The following is a 19,228-nucleotide window of genomic DNA, read 5'->3' as shown; positions in this document are numbered from 1 at the left end:
ACAATCCCATTTACCCTAGACAGACACACAGACACACACACCAAAACCTTGGAATACATCTAACCAAGGAGGTCTCTACAAAGAGAACTATAAAACATTGCTGACAGAAATAATAGGTGATAACAAACCACTGGAAAAACACCGCATGCTCATGGATCAAAGAATCAATATTGTTAAAATGGGGCCGGGCACGGTGGCTCATGTCTGTAATCCCAGCACTTTGGGAGGCCGAGGCGGGGGGATCACTTGAGGTAAGGGGTTTGAAACCAGCCTGGCCAACATGGTGAAACCTCGTTTCTACTAAAAATACAGGCCGGGCGCGGTGGCTCATGCCTGTAATCCCAGCACTTTGGGAGGCCGAGGCAGGCAAATCACCAGGCGAGGAGATCGAGACCATCCTGGCTAACACGGTGAAACCCCGTCTCTACTAAAAAATACAAAAAATTAGCCAGGCGTGGTGGCAGGCGCCTGTAGTCCCAGCTACTCTGGAGGCTGAGGCAGGAGAATGGCGTGAACCCGGGAGGTGGAGCTTGCAGAGAGCTGAGATCCGGCCACTGCACTCCAGCCTGGGCCACAGAGCGAGACTCCGTCTCAAAAAAACAAAACAAAACAAATACAAAAATTAGCTGGGCGCGGTGGTGGGCGCCGGTAATCCCAGTTATTTGGGAGGCTGAGGCAGGAGAATCACTTGAACCCGGGAAGCAGAGGTTGCAGTGAGCTGAGATCACGCCACCGCACTCCAGCCTAGGCAACAGAGCAAGGCTCCGATTCAAAAACAAACAAACAAACAAAGCCATACTGTCCAAAGCATCTACAGATTCAACGCTATTCCTATCAAACTACCAATGTAATTTTTCACAGAATTAGAACAAACTATTCTAAAATTCATATGGAACCAAAAGAGCCTGAACAGTCAAAGCAATCCTAAGTAAAAATAACAAAGCTGGAAAAATCACACTACTCCACTTCAAACTATACTACAAGGCTATACTAACCAAAACAGCTATTACAGACATGAAGCAATGGAACAGGATAGAGAACCCAAAACTAAAGCCACACACCTACAACCATCTGATCTTTGACAAAATTGACAATAACAAGCATTGGAGAAAGAACTACCTATCCGATAAATGGTGCTAGGATAACTGGATAGCCTTATGCAGAAGAATGAAACTGGGCCCCTACATTTTACCATATACAAAAATTAACTCAAGGTGGATTAGAGACATAAATATAAGACGTAAAACTATAAAAAGCCGAGAAGAGGCTGGGCATGGTGGCTCATGCCTGTAATCCCAACACTTTGGGAGGTCAAGGTGGGAGGATCACGAGGTCAGGAGATCGAGACCATCCTGACCAACACGGTGAAACCCTGTCTCTACTAAAAATACAAAAATTAGCTGGGCGTAGTGGTGTGCATCTGTAGTCCCAGCTACTTGGGAGGCTGAGGCAGGAGAATCGCTTGAATCCGGGAGGCGGAGGATGCAGTGAGCCAAGATCGCACCATTGCAGTCACTCCAGCCTGGGTGACAGGGCGAGACTCCTACCCAAAAAAAAAAAAAAGAAAAAAAATCCTACAAAACCTAGGAGATATCATTCTGGACATTGGCCTTAGCAACAAATTTATGACTAAATGCCCAAAAGCAATCGCAACAAAAACAAAAATTGACAAGTGGGACCTAATTATACTAAAGAGCGTCTGCACAGCAAAAGAAACTATCAACAGAGTAAACAGACAACTTATAGTCTGGGAGAAAACATCTACAAACCATGCATCCGACAAAGGTCTAATATTCAGAATCTGTAAGGAACTTAATTCAACATGCAAAAACCAAAAACTCCATTGAAAAATAGGCAAAGGACATGAACAGACACTTCTCTTCTCCAAAGCAGACATATATGTAGGCAAGAAATATATGGGAAAATGTTCCACATCACTAATCATCTGAGAAATGCAAGTCAAAACCACAATGAGATACCATCTCCCACCAGTCAGAATGACTATTATTAAAAAGACAAAAAAAAAAAAAAGAACAGATGTTGGAAAGGTTGTAGAGAAAAGGGAATGCTATACACTGTTAGTGGGAATGTAATTTTAGTTAAGTCACTGTAGAGAGCAGTTGGGAGATTTCTCAAAGAACTTAAAACAGAACTACCATTTGACCCAGTAGTCCCACTACTGCATTTTTTCACCGAATATCTGTCATGCAGCTAATACAGACTTAATTTTATTTTTTTAAATTATTCTTTTTTGAGGCAGTGTCTCACTCTGTCGCCCAGGCTGGAGTGCAGTGGCGGGATCTCGGCTCACTGCAACCTCCGCCTCCTGGGTTCAAGCTATTCTCCTGCCTCAGCCTCCCGAGTAGCTGGGACTACAGGCACCCACCACCAGGCCTGGCTAATTTTTGTATTTTTAGTAGAGACGGGGTTTCACCATATTGGCCAAGCTGGTCTCAAACTCCTGACCTTGTAATCCGCCCGCCTTGGCCTCCCAAAGTGCTGGGATTATAGGCGTGAGCCACTGGGCCCGGCCCTAATTTTATGATATAAATTTTATGATATAACCTTACCTTCATGAAGCTTAAAACATCCCTGCACCTTCCTAAAACAGAACTCCCCCAACCATGACTATTTTTTTTTTTAGATGAAGTCTCGCTCTGTTGCTAGGCTGGAGTGCAGTGGCACGATCTTGGCTCACTGCAACCTCCAATTCCCTGGTCCAAGCAATTCTCCTGCCTCAGCTTCCTGAGTAGCTGGGATTACAGGCACAGGCGCCACCATGCCCAGCTAATTTTTGTATTTTTAGTAGAGACGGGATTTCAACATGTTGGCCAGGATGGTCTCGATCTCCTGACCTTGTGATCTGCCCACCTCGGCCTGCCAAAATGCTGGGATCACAGGCTTGAGTCATTGCGTCCAGTAACTACGACTATTTATTGTAAGACTAAAATAATTCATGCTAACAGTCATTTCAATTATAATGTTTTTAATGAAATAAAGGAAAATAAAGAAAAATGAATCATTCTGTCAAAAAGCCATATGCACTTGCATGTTCACTGAAGCACTATACACAACTGCAAAGATGTGGAGTCAACCTAGATGTCCATCAATAGTGGACTGGATAAACAAAATGTAGTACATATATACTATGGAATACTATGTCACCATAAAAAAGAACAAAATCATGCCCTTTGCAGCAACATAGATGCAGCATTATCCTAAGCAAATTAATGCAGGAACAGAAAACCAAATACTGCATTTCCTCACTTACAAGTGGGAGCTAAACAATGAGTAAGCATGGACCTAAAGAAGGGAGCAGTCAACACTGGGGACAACAACGGGGAGAAGGTGGGAGAGGGGGTGAGAGTTAAGAAACTACCCATCAGGTACCATCCTCACTACCTGGGTGATGGTTATACATCAAACCTTAGCAACAGGCAATTTACCCATATAATAACTTGCGCATGTAACCTTCTAAAACTTTAAAGTTAAGGGGAAAAAGTATTGTTTAGAGAAATGTTTATTTTCATAAATAAACACATTTACTTATGAAACAATACTAATGTATGTTGATAATTTATAAAAATTTAATATAAAAGCAAAAAAATTAAAGGATACTAGCGTAATACAGCTTGCAGTATTTTTTCACAATTCTTTTTATAAGTATTCAGTAACTACTTAACTGACAGGAAAAAATAAATAGGAATGGCAATTAAAATGCTAACTCTAACCAATCATTTATCCAACAAATATTTGTCAAGCACCTAATATTGATTTAATTTTATGATATCTTACCTTGATGAAGTTTAAAACATAGTTGTACCTTCCTAAAATAGAATGTCCCCAACTATGACTATTTACTATAAGACAAATAATTCATGCTAATAGTCAATTCACTTATGTTTTAAATGAAATTAAAATATTACTGTTTTAGATTACAAAAAGAGTCAAATTTTTTTTTTTTTTGAGATGGCGTCTCACTCTACTGCTCAGGCTAGAGTGCAGTGGCGCGATCTTGGCTCACTGTAACCTCCACCTCCTGGGTTCAAGTGATTCTCCTGCCTCAGCCTCCCTAGTAAGTTGGGATTACAGGCACCTACCACCATGTCCAGCTAATTTTTGTATTTTTAGCAGAGACAGGGTTTCACCATGTTGGCCAGGCTGGTCTCGAACTCCTGATCTCAGGTGATCCACCCGCCTTGGCCTACTGAAGTGCTGGGATTACAGGCGTGAGCCACCACGCCTGGCCCAGAAATTTGTTTTAAATTTAACTCTGTTACTGAGAAGGCTTTATTAAAAAAGCAAAAGTGAATCTTATCTTCATATGACCTAAATTATTATAATCTATAAAGAGATGTGGGAACTCTAAAAAATCAAACAGAAGTCTCTTTGTAGACAAATCCAATGAATCCATTTCCATTAAAATTACCTTAAGTCAGCCAAGTAATATACTGCTTCATTTATTCTCCATGCTCTCTCCAATAAATGAACTATGCTCTTCAAAAGGACATCCTTTTAAGCAAGGGGTCATAATGAAACATGTCTACCAAATAACCTATCACAAATGCTAGCATCTCAAAATCTAACATCACAGAAGTTTTCATGCAATCCCAGCACTTTGGGAAGCTGACAGGAGGATTGTTTGAGGCTAGGAGTTCAAGACCAGCCTGGGCAACATATTGTGACCTTGTCTCTTAAAAAAAAAAAAAAAAAAAAAGTTTTCAAATTAATGGTGAATAACTTTTGACACAAAAAATGTTTATGGCACTTCTGCCTGAGGTATAAACATAATAAGCCTAACTTTATTATACCTATAACAGACAAAAAGCAGAGTACAAAGCAGTAATATTAATAAGTAATAAAAGGTAAATACATAAAAAGAAAGAGGAACAGTATTTGCTATCAACAAATGTATATAAGGGATTATAATATTCTTTTCTAATCAGATTGAAGAGTAATGTTTTTAATGAAATAAAGGAAAATAAAGCAAAAGGCATCAGAATTATATATCCTCTTGGACGATTTTTCCCTAAGTATGCTTCTCAAAATAATAGACAACAAAGTTCCCTAGAGGAAAAAAAAAGGTGTGGTCAGATAAATTTGGCAAACACAGCTTACTTTTTATCTACATTTTAAAAATATCTGAGACAGTAACACAGTGCCTGCTTACAAAACCTTGCATAAATATTAAAGGTTTTTGCTTTGTTTTTGGTCACTGCACACACTTCTTTGCTGACAAAGTTTTTTTCATGGACATCTATTCAAATTTTTTGAAGCACACCTTGGTAACGCTAGGGCATGTAAAATTTAAATGATTCTAGCTTTTAAATCAACCCTACATAATCTACATAATTAACCTTCCAAAAAGCCTGTAGTATTCAATAGGCCCTACTTAAAAAGAATGCTTGGATATATAAGTGACCAAAACACAAATCATCATTACAGTTCTCTCCGACATTGTTATTGCAAAACAGGCCAAGAGAGAAAACACATTCCAGTCATGACATTGACCTGGTTATTAATATAGAATACATCAACCCAAATAGGAATTTCAGACTACACATTTATAGTAACATGGTATAAAATGTGCTTGACTAAACGAAAACTATGTCTAAATTTAAGTCCACACTCTTTGATAACAATTTTTATTAAAAGAAAGGATGGCTGTGTTTATATTGTTAGCCCTCTTGCTTACTGAGACAGCTGATGAAAGTTCGATCTGGAGAGACCCCGTAACAATGGTCTAATTCTGTATACTTTTATGGACATTAGCAACTTCCATGTCTCAGGGTCCAACCTGAGAACAGAAAATGCCTCTATGATTCATCATCAAATGTAGTTAACATTTGCTTGGAATTTTTAAGAAACTAGCTTTAAAAAAGGTACAAGATGGGAGCCGGGCGCAGTGGCTCATGCCTGTAATTCTAGCACTTTGAGAGGCCGAGGTGGGCAGACTGCCTGAGCTCAGGAATTCAAGACCAGCCTGGGCATCACAGTGAAACCCCGTCTCTACTAAAATACAAAAAAATTAGCCAGGCGTGGTGGCGTGCGCCTGTAGTCCCAGCTACTCAGGAGACTGAGCCAGGAGAATTGCTTGAATCCAGGAGGCGAAGGTTGCAGTTAGCTGAGATTATGTCACTGCACTCCAGCCTCGGCGACAGAGTGAGACTCCGTTCCCCCACCACCCAAAAAAAGGTGCCAGATGGAAGGCAGATATAAAACTAAGCACACGTAAGCATTCAAAACCATGAAGTTCCTGGTGGTCTAGTGGTTAGGGAAAAAGAGAAAACTAAAAAACAAAAGCACGAATAGAATTTTTACTACAACAATGTTAAGTTGCACCCAGCAAACTGTGTTAAGGCTAAAGAGGCTTCAATCACCAGAAATCAGTGTCAAGTAAAAAAGAGAAATGAAAATTTAAAAGTACATGACTCTAAAACAGAAAAAGTTTAATGTGGATGAAATTCTGGATTTAAAATATCCAGTACTTTACAGAATTGACTATCCTATGATAAAATATTTACTACTTGACAGGTTCTGAAGAACATCTTTCTTTTCGAGACAGTCTCGCTCTCTCACCCAAGCTGGAATGCAGTGGCACAATCTCAACCACCCAGTGGTTGCTCACTGCCAACCTCTGCCTCGATTCTGCCTCAGCCTCCCGAGTAGCTGGGATTACAGGCATGTGCCACCATGCCCAGCTAATTTTTGTATTTTTAGTAGAAACAGGGTTTCACTATGTTGGCCAGGCTGTTCTCAAACTCCTGACCTCAAGTGCTCCACTTGCCTTGGCCTCCCAAAGTGCTGGGATTACAGGCGTGAGCCCCCTGCCTGAAGAACACCTTAATATCAGTGCAAAGTTACTCTTAACTAAGAGTATGAAAAGCTAGATACTATGCAATCGATCACATAACTCTCACACATTTAAAAGATATGTAAATTCAATAAGAAAAAAAAAAAAGGAAAGCAGTCGAAGCATTTAGTAAATATGAAAAATCCCTTAAGTAAAAAGCTTGACACAATGAACTTCATTTGAGAACTTCAATTTCTAGTCTTTATAAAGTATTGTTTTAGTACCTAGTAATCTGTAAATTGCTACAATTACAGATCTGTGATTTCTTTCAAATAAATCTATAATTCATTTATTTCACAAGTACTTACTGGGTATCTACTACTGTGGAAAAACAAAGATTAAAATACATTATGAACCCTGCCCTAAAGACACTTTACGAGTCTAGAAGGAATAACATATATGCACACTGTAGTTAAAATGTAAAGGTAGCTCAGAAAGGAAAAAGTATCTGAAATGTGGTGGGGGAAAGTACAGATTAGGGAAGGCACTGATGATGAATTTAAATAACAGGTCAAATTCAGACAAAGAAAAGAAGCCTTCCATTGGAAAAAGATGTTAGATAAAACAAGAAAGATGGAAAGCCGCAATGAAAAACATTTAATTTTGCAGAAATGGAAAAAACTACAAAATAATAAATGATAATATAGAAGCTAGGGGTTCCAAGCTCTAGTAACTCAAATATCCTGGCCAGACTAAATCACCAATTAAAACATCTAATATTGTATATACACTCCACTGATGCTCTATAAATACTTCTAAATTAGTAATCCGTGACCCCTTTTACCTGTTGTATTTCCTGGTGGAATGAAATAGTGAAACAAGTTTTATTCATACTGTACCTCAGAATAATTATTTTCAGAAGGCAAATTACTTTATTGGGGAGGTGATTAAAAAGAAAAAATAGAGGACAAATTACTTTTCCAATTTTGAATGTACATACTCAAAGTTAGGTAAGCACAAGAAAGGACCCTTTCAGTATATGCATACAACATACACAAGTGATACTCAAGCTTCATTTTGAAATAGTGATATAAAAACTATGTTGTTCCATCCACAGTGGCAAGATCAAAATGTTCTAGCTCCAACTCTTCAACACTGTGCAAGCTGCTCTAGTGCTCTGTGCCTATAAAATGAAGAGGCTCTATCTGGGACTTTCTAGCTTTAAAATCCTATACATTCTGAATTCCATTCCATCTTTTCTACAGAAGTCACTGTGACAAGGCCAATAATAACAAAAACAGGAAAGGGTATTCTTCGTTCAACCCACACATAGGAAAAATTACCCCTCATTATACATCTACTGAGTGCAGGCTCTTTCTACTTACTTCACTTAATCTTCATTAAATCCTGAAGAGCAGGCATTTTCCTCATTTTACTTAGAGGGTATTAGCTATCTCTTACATATCCAATCCAATCAGGGGTGGAAAGCCAGGATTCAAATCAAGGTCTAATTCCACAAAGCAAGCTGTAATAAACCGTATTTCATAACCTGGTGCCACAAACACAAATATCAGATAAACAAGTGGTGGCAGTGATTATGGCATGACCATGGTAATCCAGACAGAACATGATCTTCTAGTAGGGTAGGCCTTGTTACCAAGTGGGAATGGATAAGTGAAGCCAACTGTGTGCATGTGTTGTGTATGACAGCGAGAGACAGAAGAGTGATTTTCAAATGAAAGAAACAGATATACCAGCTTTCACCTTATGCTTTAAACAATTCTAATCAGACCTGTGCAGTTAATTTTTTTTTTTTGAGATGGAGTCTTTTCATGTTGCCCAGGCTAGTCTCAAACTTCTGGGCTCAAGCGATCCTCCTGTCTTAGCATCCCTTTAGTTGGGATTATAGGCCTGTGTCACTGCAACTAGCTGCAGTTAATTTTAATAATATTATATAAAGTTCTCAAAAAGTATTGAAATACAGGCATGAGCAATAAAGTGTAGGCTTTGAAGTAAGGTACCTCTTGGTTGAATCCTGGCTCTATTACTAGCAGTATGACATTGGTCAAGTTACTTCACCTCTCTTTTTTTTGGGGGGGACAGTTTCGCTCTTGTTGCCCAGGCTGGAGTGCAATGGCGCGCAACCTCCGCCTCCCGAGTTGAAGCGATTCTCCTGCCTCAGCCTCCTGAGTAGCTGGGATTACAGGCATGTGCGACTACGGCCGGCTAATTTTGTATTTTTAGTAGAGATGGGGTTTCTCCATGTTGGTCAGGCTGGTCTCGAACTCCTGACCTCAGGTGACCGCCGGCCTCAGCCTCCCAAAGTGCTAAGATTAGAGGCGTGAGCCACCACGTCCGGCCTAAGAGGTGAACTCTCTTAGCCTCATTTTTTGACTTTTAAAGTGAGAATACTCTCACCTATCTTGCAGGGTAGTTAACGATGAAAGCAGAATGTGGAATATAAAGAGCTCAGCACAGTACCTAGCACAAGGTAATAGCTTGACAAATGAAAGCTACTATATTATCCCTCAGGATCCCATTAACAAAGTTGGCCATTAAAGTGTTATACTTGGTCACTTTAATGTAGATCTAAAATTCTTCTCAAACAGTTTATTTCAAAAAGGCATACACCCTCGGTTCCATTAAACACTAATCAAACTTCAAAATAAGTATATTTAAACCTAGAATCTAAGCAACTATTAAATACTGTTTTCAGTGGCTAACTTTTTTTTTTTTTTAAATAACGCTGCAAATCGTGTCATTACGAGTTCAGGCAGAAAGCGGTGGATGTGTCCCCAAAGGGGTTTGAGCGCGAAAGATCCCTACTACGTCCAAGGTAGCATTTGCCAAACGATATATATTTGGGTGAGCCCGAAAAGCGAGATCTGAACAAATAACACCAGGCAGAACGACCGCTCTTCCAGTTGATGGAACAGGAGCAGGTGGACTTGTGCTTCAAAGAATATCGTTTTATTCTTAGCCACATGCTCTCACCAACAGCTGGGTTTTAAACCTTCTCGCAGTCTTCCCCAACGCCCCAGTTTCAGACTGCAAGGGAGGGAGCAGGACTTCAGGCTCCTCTCGGCCAGTGCAGACACAGGCGAAAGGGAAGGAGGGAGGGAGGGGCCCACGGCCCCGAGGGGCGTGGGAGGCAGTTCGGGCCAGCTCGGCCCCGGAACCGTCCCTTCCCGGACGGTACCACCTGCGGACCACTCTCCTAGCCCGAGCTTCGGGGCCTACAAAGCTGTGGGGCGCGGCTGCCGTCAGTCCGGCCGAGCGGCAGCAACGGGGAGGGAGCTGGGGGCGTCAGTGAATAACTCTGGGATTTCAGGAGCGGAAGGAGGGCAAAGGGGGAGGTGGCATGTGGATCCCCCTCCATGGTGGGACGCTGGAGGTGACCTTCGGGTCTCCGAGTGCTCCGTCCCCGTCCCTGCCCGGACCCCTTCCCAAGTCCCAGACCCGCTGCTCCTCTCACCGTCTCGGCTTCTGTGTGCTGGGGTCCGGCACTCTGACCCCCCATTACCCCGCGGAGGAAATTCATCTTGCCGTTCAGCCACCAGGTTTACCGGCCCCTCCGGAAAAAAAAACGAAGACAACTTCCCCCGCCCTCCGCAGGGCCTGGCCCCCAGTCTCGCACTCTACACTCTCCTACTGCTGCCACCACCGCCTCCAACTCGGCGGCCACTCCAGCCCCCTAAGCCCGGAAACAGCCGCCACCAGCGGCCAAGATGCGCATGCGCGGGGACGTGGCATTACGTGGCGGCCCGAAGGTTGAAGGCAAAAGGGGAGCGGAGGCGAAAGGAACCTCGTCGCTAGGTTCCACCGAAGCCCCACCCACTGCGCAGGCCCCGCCTCCCGCCGCAGGGGCACGCCTCCTCCCGCCCTTCGCGGATTGATCCTGCTGGCCGCAGCCACCCACGTGGTCGAAGCCCGGCCCTGCAGGCTGGAGAGGATTTGATTAGACTACGCGTTTCGACTTGCAGGGTGTTTAATTGTTGCCAAGCGGGACTTACTGCAAGCTATCAAATCTGAGGTCTTATTTTGTTGAGTCGAAAGTGAAATTTTTCCTTCGGCCGACGTGACAGGTAAGGGTTCCTGGCCCCTGGGAGGGTTCGCTTGGTTTGACGGTTTACTAGTACCAGCGTTGTGGCTTTCTGATCCCGGTAAATTGCATTTATTTACAGGGCTTTGTTTGGTGGTAAAAAGGGTTACTAGACACCCCTCATTCCACTGCCACTGGAGGGCGCATTTCTCAGCTCTTTCTCTTCAAACCTGCTGAAAGGAATTCCTAGATCTAAACACCAGGTACACCTCTATTTTCAAGTGTCATCAGGAGGAAACCCACCAAACCCTACATTTAGCTTGCTAGAGAAATACATTGTTCTGCTGTGGCAGTTTGGCGAGTAACATAATGTTTTGTTATTAACTCTCAACCCCTGTGTTTTCAATTTTTTTTTTTAACATGAAAAAATGTCTTTCTCTAATTGATATGCCTGTTCCTTTGGCAGTGAGGTTGTCAGTACACACGCTTCTAGAATAGTCTTGTACATTTCTTGAGGCTAAAAAGCACAGGTCTAGTTAGCTAACTGACTCATGGACCTCTCCCCTTGGATTCCCCACGGGTCTCAGATTCAGCATTTAAAATTGAGCTCATCATCTACCCCTGCCTCCCTTAAAGAAAAAAGTCAATATGCTGCTTCTACTGTGTGCGTGCGTGCTCAGTAGTACCACTGTCCAAATAATTGCCTAAGCTAGACAGGAAGCTGGGAAGAATCTTAGACTCTGGCTTTCCACCCACACGTGTCCAATCAATAGTCATGTCCTATCATTTCTGTTTATAGAATATTTCTTAAATAGGTCCTCTGCTCTCCATCCTCGATGCGTGTGACATAGATTACGTTCTTCTCATCATTTCTCATTGAGATTACAGCAACAGCCTCCTAACTAGTTTGTCTGCATTCAGCTCTGGCTTCCTTCCAGTCCAATCTCCAGTCCATCCTTGGGTGAGACTAACAACAGCAAAACATCTGTTCATGTCAGTCCTCTTAAAATCTTCCAGTTCCCCATTCTTTCCAGAATAAAGTCCAAACTCCTTAGTTTGTCATACAGGCCTGTTATGATCTGGTTCCTGCCTACTTTTTCAGCTCCTGCCTCCACCACATACTCTGGGCATTTTTCTCAGACCTGGATATGCCCTTCCCCTCCCTTCTCTTCATCAAGCAAACTCCTGCTATTCCTTAAGACTCAACTCTGGCATCATTCTTGAAAGCTTTCCCTAAAATCTAGGTACATATCTATATGTTAGCACTTTGCAGTTATTAATACTGTATATGGTGTACATTCAATAAATGCTTGCTAAACCAAACTGTTAAGGGCAGGACTATTTTATTCATTTTATATCTCTGTTGCTTACCACTGTCTCATAAAAGGTGATATTGATGGATAAATGAATAAATCATTGAAAGAATATATGAATATTACACTAAGGAGGAGGTTCCCTTTTTTTAATCTGTAAAGTGAAACTGTAGGGAACACATCATAGGCAATGTGTTTCCTAGGGCCAGGGTTTTAAGCCTGGGCAACTTGGAGAATGGTGGGGTCATACTGCCAAAAATACTGTGCACTAAGCATTGTCCTCTGCTTTAAAACTACACACTTGACATTTTACCGTAGACATTTTCCACGGGAGCATTTTGTTGCAGCCTAAAAAAAGTAGTAAATTACTCAGCATTTTTATTACTAAGAAATGGATGCAAAGAGCTTCACTTAAGCCCCTAAGCTTCACCCCTCCCTGAACCTCACTTCACCTTCTCCCTGAACCTCACTGTACCCCATCATCAGGAATGAGGCTCATAGATGGAGTGGGCCACAAATGTCTATTACTCCTCTTATTTAATAATTGAAAAGAGTGCCTTGACATTTTAGCAAAGTTGTTTAAAGGCACCAGCCTTGTCAAATGTCCTGTTTTGTTTTAAATTTTGGTGAGTACAGTAGGTTACTGTACTTTAGTGAGTAAAGTAGGTTACTATACTTTAGTGAATATAGTAGTAACAGCTTACTATGAGTTTTCCCTGCATTTGACCTGTTTTCTTCCCTAGCAGCATCCCCTGCACAGGAGTGATGGACAGTTGGGTGCAAAGGTGATGAAGGTGGGATCCCCGAGGCATTGTCACTAGAGAACAACCATGAGATGGACTCCTTATATCAGAGGAATAGTTACATATTAATCCACTTCTACTGATTTTGTAGAGTGAGAAAAGTCAGGGACTGTGTTATATTCCTGTTTGCACCCTTTAATCATCTAGTATAATTCCTTTAATATGGTAGTTGCTCAGGAACTACCTGAGTTAATAAAGGAAGAGAAAACATGAACAAATTGTGACAGCCTGACTTGCACTGTTATACGTCTGGCTTTCATAAATCTAAGCATTCAGGATGAGAGTCCCATGAATCATTAAAATACACATAATCAAAAGTAAGAATGATTCTTCTTTTTCTAAACCAAACCTGACAATAGATCAACAAACAAAATTCATTGGTTTGAAATTCAGTTTTTCAAATCGCTTTTTTCAGTGGCCCACTATTTCTATCCTTTCTTACTTTCTAGTAGAAAACTCAGCAAAAACAACGAAATATAATTGCATAAGATTGTTTTTTAGTTGGGGTGGTAGTGAGTAGAATGTTGTCTATGCCTGCTTGGGAGGATAAATATAAATGATCATTTGTATTTGAAATAGATCATAGATAGGTTTTTATTTATTTATTATTTTGCTAGGTTATAAGCCCCTTCAGTATCGTATATAGGTTTTTAAAGACATGACTCACACCTGTAATCCCAGCACTTTGGGAGGCCAAGGTGGGAGGATCACTTAAACTCAGGAGTTCGACACCAGCCTGGGCAATGTGGCAAAATCCCGTCTCTACAAAAAATAAAATGTTAGCTGAGCATGGTGGCATGCGCCTGTATTCCCAGCCAGTAGTCCCATTTACTTGGGAGGGTGTAGGAGGATCGCTTGAGCCTGGGAGATCAAGGCTGCAGTGAGTCATGATTGTGCCACTGCACTCCAGCTGTGACGATGGAGTGAGACCCTGTCTCAAAAAAAAGACTAGTTGAGGCTGGGCGAGGTGGCTCACACCTGTAATCCCAGCACTTTGGGAGGCTGAGGCGGGAGGATCATCTGAGGTTGGGAGTTCCAGACTAGCCTGACCAACATGGAGAAACCCCGTGTCTACTAAAAATACAAAATTAGTTGGGCATGGTGGTGCTTGCCTGTAATCCCAGCTACTGGGGAGGCTGAGGCAGGAGAATTGCTTGAACCCAGGAGGTGCAGGTTTGCAGTGAGCAGAGATTGCGCCATTGCACTCCAGCCTGGGCAACAAGAATGAAACTCCATCTCAAAAAAAAAAAAAAAAAAGAAAAAAAAAGGCCAGGCATGGTGGCTCACGCCCACGCCTGTAATCCCAGCACTTTGGGAGGCCAAGGGGGGCGGATCACGAGGTCAGGAAATCGAGACCACCCTGGCTAACACGGTAAAACTCCATCTCTACTAAAAAAATACAAAAAATTAGCTGGGTATGGTGGTGGGCACCTGTGGTCCCAGCTACTCTGGAGGCTGAGGCGGGAGAATGGAGTGAACCCAGGAGGCGGAGCTTGCAGTGAGCCGAGATCGCGCCACTGCACTCCAGCCTGGGCGACAGAGCCCGTCTCAAAGAAAAAAAAAAAAAAAGACTGGTTGCTGGAAAATCAGTGTCCACAAACATTGGTGATACAATTAGGCATTATATTAATTAACCAAACAATGTATAGCAAAATTAATCGATGATTTCAATTTATAGGAAGCAGCACTGAAAATCCATGACTAATCAGTAACCGTATCAGACACATAGTGCTTTCATTTGCCAGGTTTTGTTCAAGGTTCTTTATATAAAATAGTTTGCTTAATTCTCACAACAATCCTATAAGGTAGGTAGGTTATTAGCCTTATCTTGCAGATGGGGAAACAGGTCAAGAGAGTAACTTGACCAATATCATATAAGCTAGGAAGTGGCACGGCTGGGGCATAAATTGGCAATCTGGCTCCAAAGCTTGCGCTCTTATGTAATACATTATCCTAACTTTCTAGACACAAGACAATGATTATGCACTAAGTAGAAATGTGGCCTGCCAGTCCATACATAACCTGGCCCCTTACCTCCCTTATCTCATCTCCTTTGCTTCATTCCATCCCACTCACTCCACTCCAGCCACATCGCCTGGCTTCCTTGGTGTGAGACTTTCTCCCCTTTTTATGCCCTTTGCAATTGTTCTTTCCTGTATTTGGGATGCTTGCTTCTCCATCCACATAAAGGTAAGGATCACTCTTCACCTTCTTTAAGTCTGCTCAAATGTTACATAGATCTTTCCTGACACCCTAAGTTGCAACCTCCTCATACTCCTTTTTTCTCTGCTCTGCTTATTTTCCTTGTAGCCCTTAATGAGTCTGATACACTATTCTCCCATATACACTATGTTCCCATATTTCATGAGATCTACTATGCTATTAAGTGTACCTTAGAGAAAGAAAAAAAAAAACTTGCCAAAACCTGAATTTCAGGCTTCAGAAAATGGGGGGAGAATGTGCATTGTAGGATTATTGAAATACAGTATATATTTTACATATTTATCTTGTTTATTGTCTGTTTCCACCCACCAGAAGACTACCCCCATCAGGGCAAAGATTTTAGTTCTTTCGTAAATTGCTTTATCCCTAGTGCTTAGCACAGCATCTAGCGCATATTAGGAAGTTGGTAACTCTTTAATGGATGAATTCCCTAATTGAGGAACTTCCTGCTATTGGCTTGTATGCCTAGGAGTAGAAATTCTGCCTTGTTGCTAAACATTGCATAGTAGTCAGATTTCCTCAGTAGTGTCTGAATTAGGGTCCTCAGATCCCATTAACATGCTAGTTTTAGTTTATGTCTATTTTGGCATCCTTTAATGACTAGCTTAGTAATTACCTTTTATCATATGTAAAGATAAATCTTTGTGAAAGAAAGGACTTATATTTTTAGAATCAGATCTCAGCCCATGAAAGAACCGTCTCAGTATCCCCATGGTCAACCCATCTTGCTTTCAGATGCACTACCCTAATAGAGTGGCTTTCTTTTCTCTTAGACAGGTAATACATTCATATAGTTAAAATAAAAAGTACAAAGGGGTATATAGTAAAAGTCTCCTTGCCACTCCTTGGACATCCAGGCAATCAGTGTTACCAATTCTTCAAATCCTTACTGATATACAAATACATCTGTAGCCTCCTCACTTTTTTAATAACACACATAAATACAGCACATTGTATATGCTGTTCCACATCAGGCTTTTTCCGATTTAATATGTCTTGGAGATTGGTCCATATCAATATATAGAGGGCTTCCTTGTCCTTTCGTATTGTGTCTCATGAAGTGTTTTTCAATTTTTTTTTTTTTTTTTGGAGACAGGCTCTCACTGTATCACCCGGGCTGGAGTGCAATGGTGCAGTCATGGCTCACCGTATCCTGGAATTCCTGGGCTCAAGAGCTCTTCCTGCCTCAGCCTCCTGAGTAGCTAGGACTACAGGTGCACACCATCATGCCTGGCTATTTTTTTTTTTTTTTTGTAGAGATGAAGTCTTCCTACATTGTCCAGACTGGTGTCAAACTCCCGGCCTTAAGCTATTCTCCCGCCTCAACCTCCCAAAATACTGGGATTGCAGGTGTGAGCCAATTGCCCCAGGCTTCAAAATATTTTTATTTTGTTATTTATTTATTTATTTATTTATTTATTTATTTATTTATTTATTTTGAGATGGCGCCCCGCTCTGTCACCCAGGCTGGAGTACAGTGGCACGATATTGGCTTACTGCAACATCCACCTTCCAGGTTCAAGCGATTCTCCTGCCTCAGCCTCCCAAGTAGCTGGGAGTAGAGGCACGTGCCACCATGCCTGGCTAATTTTTTGTATTTTTAGTAGCGATGGGTTTTCACCGTGTTAGTTAGGATGGCCTCAATCTCCTGACCTCGTGATCCGCCTGCCTCAGCCTCCCAAAGTGCGTGAGCTACTACGCCCAGCCCTCAAACGTTTTTAAAAGCCTTAGGAAATCCTTGGGAGAGGAGAGTCGAAGAAAGAAGGTTCCGGTAGCTGGGCGTGGTGGCCTATCATTCCAGCTATGTGCAGGAGGCTGAGGCATGAGAATCGCTTGAAGTTGCAGTGAATCAACATTGTGCCACTGCATTCCAGCCCAGGTGACAGAGTGAGACCCTTTCTCAAAAAAAAGAAGGTTCTGGGCCCCCATCCGGCTCCATTTGATTGGTTGGTTTCATTTGTTTATACTTCCTATTTCATTTGAACAAAAAGATTCAGAGGCTAGAATGTTGGACAGCTACCTCTCTCAGGAGATGAGAAATGAGACCAGGCCAGGCACGGTGACTCACCCCTGTAATCCCAGCACTTTGGGAGGCCGAGGCTGGTGGATCACCTGAGGTCGGGAGTTCGAGACCAGCCTGACCAACATGGAGAAACCCCGTCTCTACTAAAAATACAAAATTAGCCAGGCGTGGTGGTGCACGCCTGTAATCCCAGTTATGAAGGAGGCTGAGGCAGGAGAACCGCTTGAACCCAGGAGGTGGAGGTTGTAATCAGCCGAGATTGTGCCATTACTTTCCAGCCCAGGCAACAAGAGCAAAACTCCGTCTCAAAAAAAAAAAAAAAAAAAAAAAAGAAATAAGACTAAGGTAAGGACTTAGAATGGTTGAGGTGTCTCACATGCTATAGAGCTCAGAGTTCCTGCTTTATTATTTTTTAAAGGAATGGTAATTGTAGCCTCCTGTGGTTGTTTTTGGGATTTTATTAGATAATATCTGTAACATTTGCCGGGCGCCGTGGCTCAAGCCTGTAATCCCAGCACTTTGGGAGGCTGAGACGGGCGGATCACGAGGTCAGGAGATCGAGACCATCCTGGCTAACACGGTGAAACCCCGTCTCTACTAAAAAAATACAGAAAACTAGCTGGGCGTGGTGGCGGGTGCCTGTAGTCCCAGCTACTCGGGAGGCTGAGGCGGGAGAATGGCGTGAACCCGGGAGGCGGAGCTTGCAGTGAGCTGAGATCCGGCCACTGCACTCCAGCCTGGGCAACAGAGCGAGACTCCGTCTCAAAAAATAAAAAATAAAAAAAATGAAAAAAAATAATATCTGTAACATTTATATTACTTAGTACTTGAAACATAGTAAGTACTCAATAATGATTACAGTAGAGACCCTGATCGTCTTTGGTATTATCAATTGCTTAACAACTGAACATTTAAAGATACTACCCTGTAAGTCTTCAACTCCAACCCTACTAGCTCATGTTACTGAAAAGTCTTTTACTTCGTATGAGGCTTAATCTGGGGTATCAAGCCAATTTCCCCGTGATCTGGGTTTCCACTATTTCTGGACTCTGCTCTCCTTATTGTTTTTGGTTTTTTTTCTCTGGCTCCATGAGGGGCAAGATGGCTGCCAGGACCTATAGTCCTAGTATCCTAGGCCCAAGTTCATCAAAGAAGACTCCCAACCTCTCTCCTAAGAGTTCCAGCAAAAGTCTCCTTGTGATTCATTGAACCTGATTGGGTCGCATGCCTAATGTGAGCCAATTCCTGTAGTTTAAGGTTTGAGATGTTCTGATTGGCCTTGAGTCACATTCCCACCTCTAAAGCAAGGAGTAGAAGTCTTCATCTCATCTTAAAGCATATGGCATAAGAGCTGGGGAACAGGGACATTCACGTTTCTCCTAGGAAATCTGGAATAGTATGCCAGGAGAATGTTCATCAGGATAAGAAAAGCAATACATGCTCACTGTATCCCCTAACGTACTTAAACTGCTTGCCAGATTTTTTTGAAATTATTTTTCCAGCATTATCACTAGTGTATGCTAGCATAAATTCTGCCTCTCTGCAAAGATTCAAAAGATCATGTTACATTATTTAATACAAGTAATTTGACATTGCATTGTACTTAAATCAGCAAACAAATCTATACCCTTTTTTTTTAAAGAAAGTATAAACCAGGTGTGTTTTCATTTTTAAGAAAAGACAATAAGCAGAATTACTTATGAAACACCTAAAAAAAAAAAAAGAAGAAACACTGAAATTAGGAAATCCCATTTTCATTTCCAAAGAACTTTTTCATTTTCATTTTATTTTATTATATTTGTTTTTTTTGTTTTTTTTTTTTTTTTGAGACTGAGTCTTGCTCTGTTGCCCAGACTGGAGTGTAGTGGCATGATCTCGGCTATCTGCAAGCTCCGCCTCCCGGGTCCACGCCATTCTCCTGCCTCAGCCTCCCAAGTAGCTGGGACTACAGATGCCCGCCACCACGCCCGGCTAATTTTTTGTATTTTTTTAGTAGAGACGGGGTTTCACCGTGTTAGCCAGGATGAACTC

The 19,228-nt window shown here is 42.0% G+C and overlaps 2 protein-coding genes across 3 annotated transcripts in view; one reads left to right on the top strand and one right to left on the bottom strand.

The window, feature by feature from the left end:
* Positions 1 to 10,489, bottom strand: part of USO1 (USO1 vesicle transport factor) — a 91,001-nt gene extending 80,512 nt beyond the window's left edge. For both annotated transcript variants that reach the window (XM_050790832.1, XM_050790833.1), the window contains exon 1: positions 10,269 to 10,489. In XM_050790832.1, the coding sequence (XP_050646789.1) occupies positions 10,269 to 10,334 (66 nt within the window). In that variant the 5' untranslated portion in view covers positions 10,335 to 10,489. The remainder of the gene's footprint in view (positions 1 to 10,268) is intronic.
* Positions 10,490 to 10,759: 270 nt separating this feature from the next.
* The window catches only part of G3BP2 (G3BP stress granule assembly factor 2), an 82,851-nt gene continuing 74,382 nt past the window's right edge, over positions 10,760 to 19,228 (top strand). Inside the window, exon 1 of the mRNA XM_050790855.1 lies at positions 10,760 to 10,878. The gene's annotated coding sequence lies outside the window, so the exon portion shown is untranslated. The remainder of the gene's footprint in view (positions 10,879 to 19,228) is intronic.

The sequence above is a fragment of the Macaca thibetana genome, chromosome 5 (genome assembly GCF_024542745.1).
Source record: "Macaca thibetana thibetana isolate TM-01 chromosome 5, ASM2454274v1, whole genome shotgun sequence".
NCBI lineage: Eukaryota > Metazoa > Chordata > Mammalia > Primates > Cercopithecidae > Macaca > Macaca thibetana.
This window is presented reverse-complemented; position numbering and strand designations above follow the sequence as displayed.